This window comes from Capsella rubella, unplaced genomic scaffold (genome assembly GCF_000375325.1).
Source record: "Capsella rubella cultivar Monte Gargano unplaced genomic scaffold, Caprub1_0 scaffold_8, whole genome shotgun sequence".
Lineage (NCBI taxonomy): Eukaryota > Viridiplantae > Streptophyta > Magnoliopsida > Brassicales > Brassicaceae > Capsella > Capsella rubella.
In genome coordinates, this window is record NW_006238916.1 from 2,825,616 (window position 1) to 2,847,533 (window position 21,918).

The 21,918-nt window shown below is 32.4% G+C and overlaps 3 protein-coding genes across 3 annotated transcripts; 2 read left to right on the forward strand and 1 right to left on the reverse strand.

Moving 5' to 3' along the window:
* The first annotated feature begins 4,739 nt into the window (after positions 1-4,739).
* On the forward strand, positions 4,740-5,996 carry LOC17874695 (BRI1 kinase inhibitor 1). The gene has a single exon (XM_006280712.2). It carries the CDS (start codon positions 4,814-4,816, stop codon positions 5,825-5,827), a length of 1,014 nt encoding a protein of 337 aa, XP_006280774.1. The 5' UTR covers positions 4,740-4,813; the 3' UTR covers positions 5,828-5,996.
* A 2,526-nt stretch (positions 5,997-8,522) lies between these two features.
* LOC17875467 (glucose-6-phosphate isomerase, cytosolic) lies at positions 8,523-13,770 on the reverse strand. The gene is made up of 23 exons (XM_006281884.2): positions 13,661-13,770; positions 13,455-13,511; positions 13,287-13,363; positions 13,095-13,176; positions 12,938-12,985; positions 12,521-12,676; positions 12,343-12,439; positions 12,205-12,247; positions 11,815-11,882; positions 11,639-11,723; positions 11,245-11,293; positions 10,904-10,976; positions 10,763-10,823; positions 10,403-10,469; positions 10,199-10,255; positions 10,063-10,116; positions 9,827-9,955; positions 9,679-9,742; positions 9,519-9,592; positions 9,364-9,417; positions 9,201-9,269; positions 8,902-9,099; positions 8,523-8,819 (listed from the first exon to the last, which is right to left on the reverse strand). The coding sequence occupies exons 2-23, from the start codon at positions 13,506-13,508 to the stop codon at positions 8,796-8,798; spliced, it is 1,683 nt and encodes a 560-aa protein (XP_006281946.1). The 5' UTR covers positions 13,509-13,511; positions 13,661-13,770; the 3' UTR covers positions 8,523-8,795.
* A 3,941-nt stretch (positions 13,771-17,711) lies between these two features.
* Positions 17,712-18,972, forward strand: LOC17876983 (F-box/kelch-repeat protein At4g39560). Its single transcript, XM_023782193.1, has 2 exons — positions 17,712-18,293; positions 18,586-18,972. Exons 1-2 carry the CDS (start codon positions 17,712-17,714, stop codon positions 18,970-18,972), a joined length of 969 nt encoding a protein of 322 aa, XP_023637961.1.
* Positions 18,973-21,918: the final 2,946 nt, after the last annotated feature.

Here is a 21,918-nt window from a genome sequence, read left to right on the forward strand (position 1 = left end):
ATTTCGGTAAGTGTAGATTTGTTAGTTTTGAAATAGTACTCGATTGTATTGTAGATCGAAACCAAATGAAGTGAAATAAAAAAATAGACAAACGAGATAAGAGGAAATAAAAATGACAGCACTCCTCTTCCTTAATTTAACACATTAAACCAACCTATTATCCCCTTAAAACATTACCCGGTTTAATCGGTGATTGTTTTTTTTCCTTTCTTTCATCTACCCGGTTTAATCGGTTAATAATAAAAGAATTGAAAAAATTAAAACAACTACAACACAAAAATATGTAAAACTAAAAAAAATATATATATATATATATACTAAGTGATTTCACTTACTGTAAAATAAGAACATTATGCTATAAATTAAATTTCACTACCACAAACTATTCCATGACATTACTATTAAGCATACAAAACAAATATTAAAATTTATAAATACATATCAATATAAATTCATAAACAACCAGTTACATATTTTAATAAAAAAATGAAAAAAATATTACACCGCGGGTCAAAATCTAGTATATTACTATTGTTGCAACCTCTGTACAAATAGTTAGTTAATTTTGTAAAATTTACAAAATATACTTTGAATTTTCTTCATGAAGACTAATTTATTATACTACAAACTCTATATCAGTATGCATTACAATCACCAATAATGATGGTTGCTAACAAAATTTTGGCCAAAATTTTTTGCCACCACCATTATTTTTTATTGTTAAAAATAAATAAATAAGGATAATTGCATTGCCAAACGTTTATTAGAGGTTCTCAAAAAAAATAAAAAAAAATAAAAAGGTCTCACGGTCATGACAACAAGATTAACTAAACTACAAATCATACTTCAATCTATTAGAAGAAATGGTCTATAATTCTTAATCTAAGAAAATTAAGAACTGTAACTTAGCTTTGAAACTTCAATAGCTGGAATGCCTGAACCAAATACATGCATAGTTCATGAAAATCTTTCATGTCCATAAATCTAAGATTTAACACTTTCCATGAAAACAAAAACTCTAAAAGCTGTAGCAATAGTTATGTTTGACATTTAGCGGGTATGGCTAAGTGGTTATGTGTTCCAAATTTTTAGGTAAGTTAGCACAAAGCGGAGAATGTTCATGGACTTAGGTTGAAAGTCCATCTGCGTTTGCTTTCTAGACAAGACTTGAAACCAAATGGAAACAGATGAGGAAAAAATTGGGATCCGATTACACGCATGATCGATTTCTAGACCGAATTATAATAGAATAAGAAAACTAGCTAGGGAGTTGAATGAGCCATATATTGTGGCTAGAATTAGTTTCATCACAATCAGAAATTTAACTATTGGTGAGGTGCAATGATAAATTAGTTACATAACATAACACTTACCAGTTAGGGACGCATAACCATATTCATTGGGATTCCAAGACATCACATTTATATGCCTCAAAACTCCATAGTCTCATTCTACCAAAACCTTGTCGCATTTCTAGGTTTGTACATGCACCAAACCAATATCATCTATGAGTAAAAACCAAAGTACAACACCTTGCACAATTTAGCCTAAATTAAAAGAATTATTGTTTTCATCAATTTCTCTTTTAGTTCAATCCTAAATTATAACTCTCTAGAAGATCCAACTTAATACCTGACCTAGCATATGAGGTTGGTCCTCATGCCTACTAGATTTGGTTTGAGGTTCGAGATATTAAAGGCTTTAGAGAGGATAGACAAGTCAAAAATGAGAATTACAATGGTAGTAGTTATCCTTCTTTTATTAGCTGAAATGTTAGTCTAATTAGTTGACACATCGTGAACATGCCTTATAGCTCATGTCTTATAGCTTATGACAGCTAGCTTATGCACCTCACCACCTCGGCTATAACATAACTAGAGCATAAGAAAAGTGACATGAAGAGCATGACTATACATTTTGAATATATGTAACTTATAGATATAACAAAACTTAATGTCTAGATCCGCAGCAAGTTATATCAAGGAATGTTGTGGTAGGTTAAGAAAACTCAGCCCGATCCAAAGCCGAAATAAGCCCACCCGCCAAAAACCCGAATTAAAATAACCCGAATGGGTTTTGAATATTGTGGGTACCTATATCCAAGGAAATGTCTAAATTAACATCGACTCCATATGCATAGTAGACACCAAAAATGAAAGAGTCTTTGAATGTTTATATCCCCAAAAGAAAAAAGAATTACAAGGCTTTGATCTTAATTATAGATAGCCACAAAAGTTGTAAAAAAAGCAAAAGGGGACCTAACAAAATCCAGCATTAAATTGCATTGAGCTCATTTTGTGACTTGTGACTTTGTGAGGAAGAGAAAGAAGTATCTATCTATCTATGTTGACAGATATTGGCTTTTGGACATAAGTCGTTTCACGTACGACATAATCTTCTTTTTTTTCTCACTCAATTCCCAATGTCAAACAAATCTTATCGAATGAATGAATGGTTCCACAAAATATTTTGGTAACTTTGTATTTGTCCTTTGTACCCAAAATGAATCTTTCTCTCTCGCAGCTACATTCCATCCACGTGATCTTTTTGGTTCATCCAAGGAACGAATTAACACAGCCTAGCTAGGGCATTAAACTTCTAATTCAATCAGTTCACAAAGCCCAAAAACATCAATTGTCGATTGGCTAAGGAGGCTTTGCTCGTAGATTCCAAAATCACTATAGTACAGTAGTAGTTAAATTAGCCTAATTCAACTAAAACATGAAGAACAAATTAAAGAAAGAGAACTATAGTAACAATCCCATAAATATAAATAAAAGTAAAAATTATTGAAACATCCCAAAACTCAATAGAGATTTACTCACACATAATCAAGGTACATGTGATTATTGTAGATAGAAGGGACATGAGTTTGGGTCCCAAAAGTTTTAGAAATCTAAAGAACAAAAACTACAAAAATAATAAGCTTAATTTTTTTAACACCCCGAGGTTCACAAGCCGAACAAATCGATTTCGAAGTGTCCTTGGAGTTGGTGGTACCGACGGCGACGAGTGTTAAAACTGAACCAATCGATCGTCATCTTCTATCTTTTATCGTTTTGACACATTTTCCTCTATTTTTCTCTCAAATTCTTCTTTCGGCTCCAGGCTCTAATAGGTCGATAAACCTATAAAAACTAAAAAAAAAAATCGAAGTCTAACTTATTTAAGGACATATTTGCCGCCTCATCAAGTCAAAATGTCTTTTCTTTACTTGTTCTCTTCACTTTCTCCTTTAGGAACTTCTTTTAATCCACCTCACCAAGTCCAATTTCACCACATATTGAGCAATGAATTATGGGTCTCTCTTATCATAGTCCTTTCACTTCATGCTTCTTCTTCTTCTTTTTGTTGGCAATTCCCTATGATTATTTCTAAAATAAATTTCTTTCTATTATAATTTCTCCTAGGAAGTACATGATTTGGTGCTGCAGTTACCAACCAACCTATGACTATCATTCATCAGGTCGTTCATTCGACATCCAAACTAACATATATGCACCATATGCATTGTCACAAGGAACTCCAGTACCTGTAACTTTCAACATAAACAAATTAACTACTCCATCCTACTTGAAAATTTCCATCTATATACACCTCAAATACCCCCTTGAGTGCACATATATGTTGTACATCAATCCACATATTTCTTCTTCAATGCAACAATCTTAACTTCACACTATGTAAATCTCACGTAATGGTTTCATAATTTTCTGTTTCCCTTAGTTATTCTCTCCATTATTTGCCTCCTTATTGGCTCCAACATTGGAATCAACGACTTTTCTCCTGATTTGGTAATGGTAAAGTCAGTAGTTTTGTTATTAACATCTTCACAACAGCCACAAAGGTGTGAATAAATCCAAAACAAGATGATTTATGCTCAAATGAGCTTATTAAGATTGATTAAACTTAGTTATTAGATAGCTCATGAAGAGCTTTATTCAAATGCAAAACTAAAAGATAAAAGGAAATAACTTGAGTTTGTCACCAAGAACACACAATGATTCAAAAATGAATTTTCATAAGATTGAAGAGGGAGAGTTGTTTTGAGACAACTCTCAAATGTTACACACTAAGTTTTCATTACATGAGTATATATAAAAAATTCATCTTGGTAAGAACCCTAGTTACATGAAATTACATTGGGCTTGGGTTTGTCTTTCTTGTGGACTCTAATAAATCGTTTTTTTTTTTTTTTTCAACATTATTAGATTAACAAGACCCGATCCATAGTCAAATTCCTATGACGCGAGATAACGCGATTTAGTAGAGTCGAAGGTGGAATCAAATGAACTTAACCACTGGATTAAAGACACATCTCCTATTAACTAAAATTTTAAGACAAAAGATCAAAACGAATATAGAAGAACAATCGGACCAAATACAAAAAGATAGTGTTTTAATTTGTCTATCCCACAACCTCGAAAACCAATGCTCTTTCACATCCATACTAACATGTGTTTTTGGCATTACATTCTTTTTTCCACGACACAATTCGTCTACTATATTTGTATTTTGACCATTCCAATATCTCTCTCCTTCACGTTGGTCGTCTCTAATCTCCACAAGCTTCCTTATCTTCTCCTCATCAAATAAATGAAAAAGAGATTTTGTCATATTACATAAAAACCGGAAAAATACTAATAAAAATCATAAATCATAAAAAAAAAAACATACAACCCCACTTTAATGTTATAGTCTCAAGACCAAACTCTAATAATAATAATATTATTATTACCATCATTTCATATCCTTTGAACCCCTTTTTCTTTAATTTTTTCTTTTTCTAATTTGCTTTCTTCAATCAATCATCATGGAAACACATCTACAACAGGTGAAGAACAGTTCTCTTCAAACTTTTTCTGAAAAGCAAAACCCTAAACAACAAGAAGCTTCACCAATATCATCTACTTGTTCTTCTCCTTCTCATGACTTCTCTTTCACTATCTCTCTTCAGCCTCTTTCTTCTTCTTCTTCTTCTAAACATATCAACTCTACTCTTAGAGGTCCAAACAAAACGACGTCGTCTTATCAACAAACTGATCCATTCGCGGTAGACTTGTCCCCGGCCGATGAGATCTTCTTCCACGGCCATCTTCTTCCTCTCCATCTCCTTTCTCACCTCCCTGTCTCTCCAAGAACTTCAACCAGCTCTTTTAATGATGGATTTACCCTACCTATCAAACCTGACCACCCCACCACAAAGAACAACAACAACATCAACATTGAAAACACTATTGCCAGCAACATCAGTACCGAGGCAAAGAACGACGAAAGCCCCGGGGATAAAGCTGAAGAACTCGAAGGTGAGAATCGTGTAAAAACCAAACCCATTAAGTCATTTTCTCTCTTTGGTTTATCAAAATGGAAGAAAGGCTTTGAAGTTCAAGAACAGCAACAACAAAAGGCCAAGAAACCTATGAGTTTAGACCTAAGTCACGCAGTCAAGAAATACATAAGGATGCTGTTTCAAAAGAGAGGAAACGGAACACAGTTCAGAAACACAAGACAAACTTCATCTTATTCTTTCTCATCTTCTCTTATTGGTCCGAACGGGAACAACAAAACAATGATTAACAACAAGAGAGATCTGATAAAAGGAAGAAGAGGAGAGTTGTTCTCAGCTCCAGCTTCAATGAGAACATCTCCAACTAATAGTGGTCATCTTCGTGTGTCCACGGCTGGACTCTCATCAAGCTCAGCGTCAACTTCATCATCGTCTAGTGATAGTACCATGGAAGAGTTACAAGCTGCGATACAAGCAGCCATTGCTCATTGCAAGAACTCAAGCGCCGTTGATCGTGATGATAAGGTTAAGGATTCTTGATTTGGTTTTTTTTTTGTTCTTTTGTCGTTAATATGTTTGTTCTTTCTTGTCATAGGGAAGTAAAAAAAAAAAAAGTGTTAGTGTGTGACATGGAATTTTTAAAATTTTACAGTAGAGGTAAATTATTTTATTACTGTTGTATAGACAAGGAGTTACTGTTATTATACTATTGTCTCTCCATAATTCATTTTATAATTAAAAAATAATAATGATGATAATAATAAAGAGATTTATTGAAAAGATTGGGCAAGTTTTGTTAGAATAATAGAAAGATAACAACAAGTCCAGGCTGGTTTTTATTTGTTTGTTTCCACAAATTGGGGATGACCATAAAATGAGTGGAGTTTTACAATTTGAAAAGCAAAACAAGAGATGGGGTTTGAGATTGGTCCTCTTAGTTTACTTGTCTTTCCGACAAAACCCAACGTAAACAGTTTTGTGGTAGAGACTAGGATAAACATAAAAAGGAACAATTAGATTTTATCTTTTTACATTTACACTATATCACTAGTCCTTAACTAGCCTTGGAAAGAAGTATTTCATTAAAAGCATAACAAGTGAATAAAGTGTTACAACTAACTTCAACAAGTCCACATATTTGGTATCGGTAGAGGTGTCAAGCGGGTCACTAATCCGTGGACTTGACCCAAGTAATACAATGGCATGGCGGATAAAGACACATAATTTTTGTGAAAAAAATAAGTTTTCCGGAAAAATTTATACATGTCGTGGGTTTAAACGGATTTGGCCCACGGATTGGCGGATTAGTTACCGAATAGAATAACTGGTTTGATGATTCAAATCCAACCTAGCATTTTTGGATAGGTTCCGGATTGGGATTATGGATTCGGTTTCTTGCCCTACAATTTGTTAAATTAATGAATACATTTATAGATTTAATAAAGTAATTCCACCTTAATCTTTGCTCTGTTTTGTTCTTGCAAAATTCTTTGATTCAAATTCCTCATAACGAAAACGATATGAATTTTATAACGAATCTTCCTCAAGAAAAATAAATTAAAAATAAAAATCTTTTTCCAGCTCTATTTTTTGGATAGAACACTTGGAAAACTTTTTATTAACAAATTTTAATCATTTAGTTCTTTGGGTCTACCTACATAAATAACCTTATTATATAGGCAAATACATCCTCCAATGAGTGTAATACCATACACCATATATATCGAATTATTGATTAATATTTGATTAAATATGTGATGTTGATATTTCCATAACACCAACTTTGAACTTATACATCACGTTTATATTTTTTTCTCTTCCACGATCTCAATGTCAAAATAAATGTAATTTTCAAAAATATCTCATCCATTGTAACCTCAATCAATCTATAATTTTTATAAAACACTCTTAAAATCATTAAAATTGATAAGATAAATGTTAGAAACTATCTTTAAAACAAGTAATGATCAATACATAATCATGCATTAAAAGGCTAATCAAACACATATTTCATAAAATTTTAAAGATCAGTTTCCTCCATTTGTCTAACCAAAAACTATTTTCATCAATTTCTCCTTTTAGAGACAATCAAAAGTCCATATATATGTAAGAAATACTCGATCAAGTTATCATGTATGTCCTTCTTCCCTTGTTAGAAACACAAGGCATCCTCTTAATCTTTTTCCCTTACAAAATATTTAATTAAAGAGATATAATACTAATTGAAATTAGGAGTGTTCAGCTCGAATAAACCGATCCGAACTGAACTATTAGATTCAAAAACTAATCTACATTCATTTTTCTATATTTGACAAACCAAATCTAAATCTAAAACGAAGAGAAAAAAAAGGAAAAACTCGGTCGAAAACCAAATTTTGTATAGAATTAAGGATTCAATTCACAACCACTAATCTAAATCAAAGCCAAAACATATGCCAAACACTTTATTACAGATCAAGTTTTAAGCTATCAACCATTATTCATAACCTGAAAAGTATTTCATTAAAAAAACACATAAAAAGTTTAAACTAATCAACTAAACTTCAACACTCCTACATGATAAGTCAATGAAAACACTTCAATTGATTCGGACACGGGCAAGAACCCTTGTCACAAACCGATGGAAGAGCCACATTAGTCGCAGTTGAGTGTTGATCTTTGTTTGCATGAATGGTATCTTGTTTTTATTAGGCTAGTTTTGGAAAGCTAGAACAAAACCACAAAAAAGCTTGCAATGATTAAAAGCTTTTACGTACGTAGGACAGGTTCTATAGAAACGTCACACTAATAAGCTAAGCATAGGTTTGTTTTACGTGGCAGGCGTTATGAGACTTTATATGAACGTTTACCGATTTTAGAGGCGGTCACCAACCAGAGTAAATGACTGCTAAACACAAAAAGCATGATCACATGGTCATATCATCATTGACTTAACTGGCCACAACTCGTGCACATGATGATGGGGTCTTACGCCGCCGACATTTCATGATCCTGTCGATGAAACTACCCATTCTTAGAATGAGAACACAAATATTTATCGTTGTTTCATAATCAAACTAGAGTTCATCACTTTGTAATTCTTTCCATTGCATTTGGAGTGAATGGTTTAGTTCTGAAACACGAATTTGTAAAAGAGTGTTGAGTAAGAACTTGAGCTCAAAAGTGATAATGTTTAGCATCGGCTAAACACGAATTGGTAAAAGAGTGTTAAGTAAGAACTTGAGCTCAAAAGTGATAATGTTTAGCATCGGCTATGTGTTATTATCCTGATTTGGTTTGGTGAATTAGGATACAAACATGTTGTGAAATATTCTTAAAGCTCATCTGATTATGCTCCCAATTCTGAAATTATGGGGTTTGGATTATTAGTACTCATTTTTAGATGATTTATGAATGCTAATGAAGTACACTGATTAGGGACAGTGCGAAAAAGAAGAACAAAAGTGAAAAATGCTCGGAACTTGGGGCTTGTTCGCGTGTGGTTGAAGGAGAAAGAGGGGCTCGTTCATCAGGTCTGCGGCTCGGAACTTGTCTGGAAAAGTGTTTTCAGAGATGGTTTTAGATAAAGCCATGAACGGAAGTTGAGAATGTGAGAGTCGTTAACAGAAACGTACCTCGAGATATCGTTTCAAAAGTGTGGTGGTGCTGTAATTGAATCCCTCGAGAGGTGTTCCTTGAGTGCGTGATGAATGAAGCTGCTTCCTAACCTGAGTAGCCAGAACTTTTCCAAGCTCAACTCCCCACTGGTCGAACGAATTGATACCCCAAACAAAGCCTTGAACTGCAACTCTGTGTTCATAGATTGCCAACAACTGAAAAACAAAACATATGCATAAATGTCAGCTTTCTATAGCAATGACCCTCTGATATCAAATCTTAAGCCTGTACTGAAAAACCTGAAATAGAGACAGACCTGGCCAACACTGTAAGCAGTCAATTCTGGAAGTAGAAGACTAAGAGAAGGTCGATTGCCGGAGAATGTCTGTGGAATATACCAATAGTTTCTACCCGAACGTTATTATACTGAAGAACATCAAAGTCTTTCTTTCGAACATATATCCAAGACCAGATTTTACCTTGTGGGGAATGAGATTTTCTGAAACGTTCTCTTTCTGTAACTGTTCCGGTGTCTACACAAGGCAAAGTCAAAGAGTTTGTTATAGAACGGAACACTAGTCATGCATCAGTCTCTATTTATCCTGCATGACCACAAATGTAATGTCTGTCTTACTTTTCCATATGCAAGCGCATCAGGCTGGGCAAAAAAGTTGGACATTAGCTCGTCATGGTTACTGACCATCTCTCCTGTGAATCAAATTTCTAAATTAAAGAAAGAGAATTCATAAAAGAGTTGAAGTCAAATTTACTGTAACAGAAATAGAAATGCCTACCCTTCAGGTACACAGGTTGCTGACTCTTCACGATACCAATGAAATCACAAGGGATTACGCGTCCCTAAAACGTCATTAAGAAAGATTTAATGCATTTGTCATAAGCCCGACCAAATTCCCTGTGAAATCAAGCTATGTTAGCAAGTACCTGGTGAATTAGTTGGTAAAAGCTGTGTTGACCATTTGTTCCAGGTTCACCAAAATCAATCTCACCAGTTTCATACGAGAGAGGCAGACCATCAATTGAGACTCCCTTTCCATTACTCTCCATACTAACCTGAGATTGAAAAAAAACTACTCCGCTAAGAACATAGTTTTTAATGTCAAAAATATATATGATAGAGCAAACATTTAGTTGACATAAGGGAGACCCAGTTCACATGCCTGTTGAATGTGCGGCGCAAATTTCTCAAGGGCTTGAGAGTAAGGTAAGATGGCCTGAAAAAACAAACCGATGTAATGGAGGCTGAACATCTTAATCTGAGAAATAAATTTCAGCTTTAAAGGAGTCAATTCTTACCCTGGCAGGATATCCAAGAAACGATACATTCCATACACTCAACAACCCTAAAAGCACCTGAAATCATCGGAAGTCACAAAATCAACCTCTCACACTGGCTTGACTACTCTAGATACTAACTTATGGATATATCTATTGAAAATTAGTGGAAATGTTTGCACTATACATATTGACGAAGGATGATTATCAAAATAAAGCACTCACGGGTATATTCTTCTCAAATGGTGTGGACTGGAAATGCTGATCAATGCTTGACGCTCCCTTCAAAAACCTACAATACAAAAAAGAAAAGGCTAAATATCGGCTGCGTCTTTAAGAAGGATTCTTTTGGATTTGGAAACATGGAAAATTCCTTTTAAAATAAACGGGAATACAAGAGAGGAAGAAATCATTCAGACAAGGGCAACATAAAACAGAATATACATCAATATCTTTCCTGAAGTTTTATAGTTAGAAAAAGTACATCTGCAAACTTGTGTAAATAAATCTCTGAAGACAGATACGTATTACTTTCTATGCCTACGACATTCTATGAGAATGGATAATAAATAGAAGCTACCGTACTTCTCAACCACAGGGAAGCCATACTGCAGCGACAAAGGTAAGACTCCAACAGCACTGCAAACTGCAACAGAGTTCCAGATAAACTAAGTAAATGAATATGGGAGAAAAATGAGTCCAACAAGTAAACAGAAAAGAACTTACCACTGTACCTGCCGCCAACCCAATCCCAAAATGCAAATGCATTGTTTGGGTCAATACCGAACTTCTCCACTAACTGTTACCCAAAACATTCAGAGTTTAGACATGTTTCTGTACAATCTGTATATGAAGCATGTTGAAGGAAGTAAAAATATACCATAATTCCTCTAACATAGAGACTACCATTGTGAATTTAACCTAGTAGATTATTCAGTTTCCAAAAATATTGTATTAACATATCCATTAATCAACAAAGACTTAAGTCTATGTTTCTGGGTCTAACTTTTCTAAGAAGGGCAATAAAGAAAATAAAGTCCCCAAAAGAAACTATGGCGAATGCATACCGCAAGATTAGTGCTGACAGCAACCATGTGTTTTGCAACAGCCGAAGCCCTGTTAAGTTATCCCGTGTTAGATGAATGCTGTTCATTGACAATAACCAAAGCATGGGTAGAATAAAGAATAACAGAAACTACATTTTGAACAAAATTTCTTGTAAATGTAAAACTGTAAGAGCTTTCCTACGGTGATAATGTATACCGTCTACAATAACGTGTCACATATACTTGCTCTAGACATGTACAAAGAGGAAATACAACATACACAAAAGTATTTGTGCATTCATTACTACACGACTGAGAGCAGCCAAAAGGAGGAGTCGAAGAGAGAGACACAACTCTAGTCATGATAAGTGTAAGTATCTATCAAAAAACAGATTATAATGCCAGAAATACTAACCCAAGAGCAGTTGTAATCCATTCCCTCAATGTCCTAGCGTTTAGCATTGTTTCAGCAGTTGTAAATGTCTTTGAGACCACCACAACTGTTGTTATAAGTATCCTCATGATTATTTAGAGTAAAGCCGATAAATTAAAATGATAAAGGTGTATTTATTGATAGGTTTGAGTATGAACCTAGGGTGGTTTCTGGATTTAGGCCATTGCTATTTCTCGCGACATCGACAGGATCAATATTTGCCAGGCTGCAAAAAAAGAAGCACTTCATATTGAGGTATTAATATAGACTGCCAAAAGACAAAAAAAGAAAATATAGCCAAGAACACAATCAAAGATGAGTAACTGATGTCAACAAGTTAAATAAAGCCTCCTCTTACTAAGTTAACCAAAATTTAGATAAATAAGAAGTATGTGACACAAGTGGTAAAAGAACACATAATTAGAAATTTTCTGTGGACCTTCAGGAGAAAACTCAAGCAGTAGTGAAAAGCATATCAATGAAGACAAGCATTCATTATACTACCAAAGCCTTCAGAAAGAAACACAGAAAGAATATGTAGTTCTTACAATCGCAGCTGGCGTCCTTTAGCACACTCTAGAGCTTCAGGATCTGAGAATAACATGCATATAAAAGCATAAATTTGAATTACAACAAGCTTGAAAGAACACTAGCAAGAGGCTAGTACCAAGACTAGATGTAGCCACCTGTTTGAATAGCCGTGTGCACAAACAGTGGACCTAAGAAGCTGCCACCGATACCAACTGCAACAACATCTTTCAATGGTTTGCCCGTAGCTCCAACCTGTCAATTAGTGCGGAAAACTTAACAAATGGAGATGAAAACTCTAGAGGTAGGCTTTCACAAATGACATCTACAAATTACCCATGAACCAGAGCGAATTTTCTCAGAAAATTCCTTGATCTTATCTAAAACGTTCCACACTTCTGGAACCACATTCTTTCCATCAGCCTTAATAACTGCATCTTTTGGAGCACGGAGCGCAACATGAAGAACTGACCTGTTCTCCGTACTGTTAATCTGAGGAACACATTCAGAAAAGATAAAAATCAGACACTAGAGATGAGGAAAACGTCTATGTCAATGTACCAAAGGAGATAGAAAATAAATCTCGAGAAAATAAATCTCTAGCAATAGAAATGTCTTCATTTATATTATCTAACATGCAACACTACAAGAAAAGGTTTCAAATGCTAGAATCAAAATGAGATTCACAGCTAATTTCTCCTTGTGCAATAGAAACATCTTAATATACATATTGTTGTCCATGAGGATACTCACATGCTCTCCATTGAACATACGGCTGATCTTCTCTGTCAACTGTGCAGCCTGCATATAGAAAACAAATGATTAACAATCTCCAAGTGAAATACACACACAGTTCTATGAACTCCACTGCAGTTCTATAAAAATCAGTCAATCTAACACCTCCCCTCACCTTTGCCAAGTTCAAAAGCTTGTCCATCGTCTCTACAGTTGCACGCTGTCGAGAATAATCCAACAGAATCCCATCAAATTCCCTGATAAAAATCACACCACAAAGAAATAGCAACTCATGAGTGCACAATCACTTGAAGCAACACACAAATAAAGATATAACCTTAAAGCCAAAAGCAAAACCAACACATACATCATCATATACTGACATCTATTAGCATCACTCATCAACTCACGCAAATGAGTCTTGTTAATATCTTCTACATGTCCCTGCCAAAAAGAAATTTCAAAAACGATTCCAAAATCAAACATCTCCAAACAAAACTAAGAACAGCGAAAGATCATAAAACACTAAATATACCTTCAAAGCCTTCCAGGCTTCGGTATCACAAATCAAAGCCGATGATGACGTCATTTTCTGGTAATCAGTCGTCATCAACAACATCAACAACAACAACAACAAAAAAAGTCAAATCGGAAACCTTATGAACGGAATCAAACGGTACAAGCTTTGATTTAGTATTGAGGAATCGTGATAAATTGAGAGAAGAGGAATTAAGAACGAACCTGAGGATCTTCGAAGATGAGGTGAAGAAGAAGCTTCTGGAGAAAAAAAAAAACTTTGGTGAGGAGGACTGAGGAGGAAGACGATGGAGAAAAATGGAAAAAGCGATAGGGAAGCGTGTGAGAGCTGAGGATATGACACGTGTCGGTGGAAGGTTCTGCGGGATGCAACACGCGACATAACGGTGTTATATAAATGGTGGTTTTTAATTGGATTAAAGAAACTTATATAGTTTTATTGAGTTTTCTATAATACAAAAACATTAAAGGGAAAGTCAAATATTATTTGAGAATTTTATGGCATGTTTCTCTTTTGCTAAATTCGAATTTTTTTTAGACAATCTGAAGAACTCAAATGAAATCTTGATCATTTTTAAAATTTAGATATCCTATAGTTAATAAATATTGTGAAGTGTTTCTCAAGGACTTTTTTGTTAATTTCTTTTCTTTTTTCTTTTTTTTTGTCATAATAGTTTTGTTTTATTGTCCCGCTTCCAATCTTTTATATTAACATTTTTAAAGTACTTTTTGTGTTCTACCCTTATATTTTGTAATATTTGCATAATCAAAATCTTTGCCATTTGATTAAATAGAAACAGTTTAAAATAAATTTTGTAATTAAATCATAATAAATTTGCAAATTAGAAATCAATATTTATTACATTTAACAAAATTTTCTAAAATCTCTCCCTCATTAAAAAAAAAATATATTCAACATGTTTATATGATCTTATTTGTTTTTATATTTATATTATTACATAAACATATGTATAATAATTTTTTTTTTTTTTTGCATATGTTGCAATTTGAATTTTTAGAAATGGATTTATATTACTCAAACGATACAAAAATGTATGTACTAAAGTATTATTGATAATTGTATAGCACGAGTCATGTGATGGAACGGGTTATAATTTACATAATTATGATTACAGATATTTTACGGGTTGTCTACTATAATATAACTCACAAAAATATTTTAATATGAAATTATATTATGTAAACAAATAATTTTGTCAGTATCATTTCATTATTTTAGATATTATACTTATTTAATTAAATTTTATCAAATTATGATTATATAAAAAATTATGATATAATATTATACTGGTTAAATCATAAAATTAACAATCAAAATATAGTAGTACACTCTTATATACCAAACAAAAATAAAAAAAAGAATACATTTTATAATGTCGTCTCGCGGTGTACCGCGGGTTAAAATCTAGTAGATACTTAAACCCGCTAGCAAATACGGGACAGTACCGTAGCCACAAACCCAAAAGAAGGAACGAAAGCTCAAAAGAGGGAATCAAAGTCACAAGTAAAAAGAAAAATAGATAAACATAGCCCTTATTCGACAAGAAAGAGACCTGCAAGATATATAAGGAACTCTGAACACTACAACTTTGCCACTAAAACCAAGCACTCCCATGGCCTACCCAAAGAACCAGAAGATGCAAATGTCGAGTCAAAAACCATTAACACCGAGCAGAACCATAAACAACATCACCTCCAAAAGATTAAGAAGTTCGATGAAAGAACTGATCCGAGCACAATCAGCCACGACACCAGCAGAAAGAACCACAAAACCGCACACATACACGAGCGAAGAGACTACAACAACTCAATCTAACCAAGGAAACTAAGCAGAAGAGAGTCAAAGAAGCCCAACAATTGTTGATTTCTTTAGTTACCTAAAGAGAAATTTTACATTTTGTTGTAATGTTAATTATATATATGTCTGTTTTGATCGATGTTAAAAAAGGTTAGGTGGTAGGTGGATGGTTACTCAACACTTCATACTTAGAATATTTGAAATCTAGAATATTTAGGTAATTTAGGCCTTTATTTATAAAATACTAGATAAGGGCCAGCAAAAAAACGCGGGTTAAAATTTATGTTTTTACGTATGAATTAAAAATATTGCATGTGTTAAAATTTGTAAAATCATAATATTAACAAAAAAATTAATCAATATTAATAAGTTAGTAAATATTTTTACTTTCAAATTTACTGTATATCTTAAACTTAATTAATTATTAAAAATATTTGATGGTAAAGTTCTTACAAATTAACATCAGTCAAAAAATAATTATCATCAAATTTTGTAATAATTAATTAGTTTAAGAAATACAATAAATTGCAAAGTAAAAAAATATGCGAGAATATTTTTTAACAAAACTGGAAGTTAGGAAATAACATTTTTAGGATAATGGTATAATCATGTTTAGGGTATAATATCTAAATTAAGTTTTCTGAAAATTTTGGTAATAGTAATATTATGAAATGGTGAATCGCTCATAATTCTTTGGTGATCGATAATTTAACATTACTAGATTTTTATAATGAATGTTTTTTAAATATGTATAATACATAAATAATCTTGCTCAACAAAAAAAAAATTTACTAACTTAAAAAATTATCATTTTTTGAATACTTTGGATATCACATTCTCACAATAAAATTTTAATTTTAATTTTATTTTGAAAATAAATAACCCGTCTAGACGGGCCCTAATCTATATTGTTAAAAAAATATTCAGTTAATATTTGATTAATTTTCTTTTAAAGTTATGATTTTCCAAATTTTAACACATGCAATATTTTTAATTCATACATGAAAACATAAATTTTTAACCCGCTTTTTTACGCGGACCCTTATCTAGTAATGAATAAAGATGAGAATGAAGAACGCTTAACAGGTCTACGGTTAACTGCTAATTGAGAAATTCATAGACTTGAGAAATTCAGATTTTGTAAAACTGAAAATTTTTTAAAATCATTTTGAGCTATTGACAATTTAAATGCATATACAAACTCTGAATCTTTAATTGATAGAGGAAAATAAAATAATTTTATATCTCATCATTTCAAGTAGTTCCAAAGCAAATAAGAATATAAGAAATAATATACATAATACAATTTATACCTTGAATTTATATCAAGAGTGAGATGGTTATAAATATCATATTCGACCACTTATATGTATCTATATCATATTATTTCAGCGAATACAATGACCACTTATATATATCATATCTATTTTTCTGTTACCAAAGTATTTTAATTATCTTTTAGTTTTATCTCATAACTATATGAAATGTGTAGAATGATAAATATATTACATTAAAAGTTTATCTTTTCATAAATCCAGAATTATCTTAACAAAAATATTAAACATTCAACAAAATATACAAAATAACATATTAGGTTGTTTTATGAATTATATGTAGCTTTAGTTATACTTATTCAAAGCTAATAATATTTATTTATTGGTATTCTTTCAAATATAATTATATATTTATATATATATATATATATATATATATATATATATTTGTATGTCTACTGGTATTATGTAAATATTTGATTTAGTTACTTTTGTTTCGTTTTGCGTTTTTCTTTTGAAGAAAAGAAATAATATACATATTTTAAGTTATAAAAATAGTTGATTTTTGTTCGTTAATAAACCTTACTCGGCCCAATAACAAAGTTTTGTGTAAATCTAAATTCGGGTAATAAAATTAATTTTGACGCGTTTTTAATTAATTTTTTTTGTCGGAAAATTGATATTTATTTATTTACTTGGTAGTTTATTTAGCAATTACTATTATTTACTTTTCCTTCAAAATAATGCCTTTTTTATAATAAAAAGACTCACTTAAAATCCTCGCCTACATATACATTACTTTCAAGAATATTTATAGATCATATTGATTATTAACTAACGTTTCCCTTTTTCATTAATCCCTCAATATTAAAATAAATCAAATCAAGTTGTGAAGTAAATCCCTTAAAATTCCCTTTCCATATTAATTTGCTTGGTACAATTTTATTTAGCAATTAGTATTATTTACTTCTTTTTTTTTGACCAAGTATTATTTACTTTTATTTCGAGATAATATACAAAAGAATGCCTTTAAATCCTTACCTATATGGCTATACATACTTTCAAGAATTCTTTTGTCCGCATAAAAAAATATAAAGAAAGATTATATTTCTCTCTGTTCGTCTCTGTCACGAAAGTACAAACTTGTCTTTGAATGTTGTCGATGTCGAATTCAGCAGCCACCAAAGAACCACCGCATAAAAAGAGGAAGATGTCTCCGTCTCCTTCGTCTTCATCTACGTTAACGTCTCTGCCAGATGATATGGTTATGAGCTGCTTGGCTCGAACGTCGAGATTAGACCTGGCGGCCTTGTCTCAAGTCTCCAAGAGCTATGGCACTCTAGTAACTTCCCCTGATCTCTATAGAACAAGATCGCTATTGAGTTGCATGGAGAATTGCCTCTATGTATGCCTTCTCACCCCACTAGACCCTATCCCACGTTGCTTCATCCTCCGCCGTGGTAACAAATCTGTGAATCGGCTTCTTTGCCCGATCCCGTCGTTGCCTTTTCAGGCTCCAGCAGCATCTTCCGTTGTGGCGGTTGATTGGGGAATATATGTAATCGGTGGTAATGTAAAGGGCAAGTGCTCTAAGGCTTTTGGAGTCTTGGATTGCCGTAGTAACAAATGGCACCGTCTCCCTTCAATGAGAGTAGGTCGCACTGCCGCGGCTGCTGGAGTAGTTTGCGGGAAGATATACGTGTTTGGAGGATGTCCAGACCTGAATTCTTCAAACTGGGCAGAGGTATTTGACACAAAGACTCAAACTTGGGATTCTTTGCCACTGCTGCAGGATCCGATGATACGGTGTCAGTATATACACAGCAGTGTTGTCTTGACGAATGAAAAGGAAAAGGCTTACGCAGTGTATGGAGTAGATACTACGTTCTACTACTCGCCTTATTGACCGTAGTTGAGGAATTGGGAATACTTGTTCAAGGAAAATGAAGAACAACAGAAGGGATTGGTGTTTTATTGGTAAATGCATCTACTCCATTGATCCTATAGGGAATTTGTGTTGGTGTGAACCAGGGCAGTTGGATTCTGAGCAAGGAGATTTGCTTTGGAAGTACGTAAAGGGTTTGGGCTCTGTGAATGAGAGTCTCTCTCGCTCCAGACTGGTCCATTTTGATAGCAGGTTCGAGGCTATGTGGGAGTCGCACAAGATCAAGATCGGGAAACACAAAAAGCTCGTAGATTTACTTCCCGGAGCCAGATTGAGCTACTCTGGTCCCAACATTGTGCTCTTCTGGGACGTCATTGAAGGGGATCGTTTTGACATGTGGTGTGCTGAGATTTCTTTGGAGCGACGCCAAGGACCGGAGGAGATGTGGGGCAACATTGAATGGTCTAACGTAGTCATGACCGTTGATCATTTCTTAGATCGCTACAAGGTTCTACATTCCGTTTGTGTCAGTCTCTGAAAGTTCTGGGTCGCCAAGAGCAATCAGAGTTTACGAAACATATGTGTAAATCTTGTTTTATATCATTAGTATTTATGTTACAGCAGTAAATACAAGGGTGTGTTGGAGAAATAGTACATTTTTAAAAAATAATTATAAAACTAGTACAAACACTATTTACAATTAGGAAAGTAGTACATTATCACTATTTGCTACTATTTCATGGACATTTAAACACTCAGAAAAACATAGTATTTACGAGTCTGCCATTAAAATAATTATATAATATAATTCGTACATCATATTTATTGTACATACGTACAAAATTATGTTTCTGTACAATAATAATATTATTACATAATATCATGCGTACATCATATTAGTGTACAAATATAAATAAATATGCATATTTTGGTATACTATACTAGCTGTACGGATAAAAATGAGTAATTTTTTACATATATTCGTACAATTAATAAGCTGTACGGATACGTCTGTACATATTTATGTATGGATATTTTTGTACATACGTCTGTACACATACTAAATTGTACAAAAAACATTTGTACATATGCTAAACTGTACAAATAAATATTTATATATAAAAAATTAAAATTTATTAGCAAAAGGCATATTAAATTATAGAGAAAAAAACAAAGATTTTTATGTGTCAAAAATATTATTGATATTATTTTTACAAAAATTAGTATGTTAGTTATAAAAATTTTGGGGTGATAAAAATAAGAGAAAAAAATGAAAAAGAAAAGAAAAAAAAAACAAAATCCAGAGAAAAAAAAATTGCCTCTCATGTCATTTTATTTTCTCTCTTTTTTTCCTATCTCATGTTTTCTTCTATCTAACATTGTAGGTCCATATGACTATTTTTACAATTATAAATAGTATATGTACTACTTTCCCAATTATTTTTTGAAAATGTACTATAATTCCTATTAATCCTAAATACAATAAGTTGTGTTCTGTCATTTGTTTTTTGCCGTGAAGTCTCATCCGTGTTTAAATATCTTGCCAACTTGTTTGTTTAATACGTGTGTAAAAGTTTGATTTTCCCAACTTGTTTGATTTCTACAGACTCAGGCCATGAATGTTTGCAAGTTTTTTGGTGGTTTTTGAATTATAGTTTTTGGTTTTTGGATTTTAGTTTTTAGTTTTTGTGTTAATTTTTTTTTAAAAAATGAAAAATGGAAAAAAAAAATTAAGGCCTTGAATGGCAATAGTTTTTAGATTAGTTTTTGGTTTTTGATTCTAAAAAACCAAAAAAAATTGCCATTCACGATTTTACTAAAAGTGATTTCCTTAAATTTATGGAAACTAGTTTTTATCAGATTTTAACAATTCCTTCGTAGAATCTAAAACCCATTTCTTTCAGCTTTCTAACAATATTATGTGACATTTTCTTATTGATTATTAACTTTTTTTTTTTCATATAAAACCAAAAACTAAACAAATTACCATTCAAGATTTTGCAAAAACTAAAATCTACAGTATAAATCAAAAACTAAAAAACTAAAAACCAAAAGCCAAAAACCAAAAACAAAAGCTAAAACTCATTTAAAAACTACAAAACATTCATGGCCTAAGTCACGTTAAACAAATGAAAAACTCATAAATATGGATTTTAGATTTTCTTTACAAATTGACAAAAACCATCAAATCTAGATTCCCTATATTTTAGGAAAACCATTTTGCTCATAATCTTGATTGGCAATAAAGTAGATTTTCTTAAAAACTAAAACTAAAATCAAGTTCAAAATCTACAGCCATTCAAGGCCTCATCGTTTCTAAATGTAACATCTAACTGTGGTTGACTCCCACATAACTAGATCTTAACTGTTTCTACATGTGGTTCAATCAAGAACTCTAGAAGTTAGGAAATAACATTTTAAAGATATTGGTATAATCATATTATGGTATAATATCTAAATTAAGTTTTTTGAAAAATTTGGTAATAGTAATATTATGAAAAATAGTGAATAGCTCACAATTTTTTTGGTGATAGATAATTTAACATTACTAGATTTTTATAATAAATGTCTAATAATGATATTTAAATATGTATGTACATAAATAATTTTGTTCAACAAAAAACAATTTACTAACTTTAAAAATTATCTTTTTTTAATACTTTGGATATAACATTCTTACAATAAAATTTTAATTTTAATATTATTGTTAGAATAAATAACCCTAGACGGATCCTAATCTATATTAGAAAATATGGTATTCAATTAATTTTTTTTTGTTAATGTTATGTTTTTCTAAATTTTAACACATGCAATATTTTTAGTTCATACCTAAAAACATAAATTTTAACCCGCGTTTTTACGCGGGCTCTTATCTAGTATTTTATATATTTTTAAAAATACTGTAATCTATCTACGTCTAAGATTTTTAATTTACTTAAGAGCAGCTCCATCAGTCTCATACGATGTGGGTATGTGAAATATAGTACCATAGTGACTTGGCTTTGGGGTGGTTTTTGCTCCGTCCCCCTTCTTGACAAAAGTACCTCGCCCGAAGCTATCCGACAACAACATTAATCAATTTATAATATATTAATTATAAATTTAAATTTTAACTAATAAAAGAAAAAAAATGAACCAATCATGTCATGCTATATTTCAAAAACCCACTGTTATCCGTTTCTGCTTTTCTCTCTTCTTCTCTTCTATTTTATATTTTTATATTTTAATGACAGAAACCTAGCCTCATACCAATTGATAGAGCTGCTCTAAAACTCTTCTTATTACATTTTTCAAAATCTGATTGACAAATTCTGTCACCCAAAACGACCACTCCTTCTGTCGGATAAAGGACTTGCCCTATATTGAAATGAAATCGAAACGAATGGAACGCGACAGAGCACTCCCTATCATCACATGAGCACCAACCCACCCATCAACCCCCCCCCCAAAACCCCAAACCTACTTACTTCTACTCTTCTCCTCT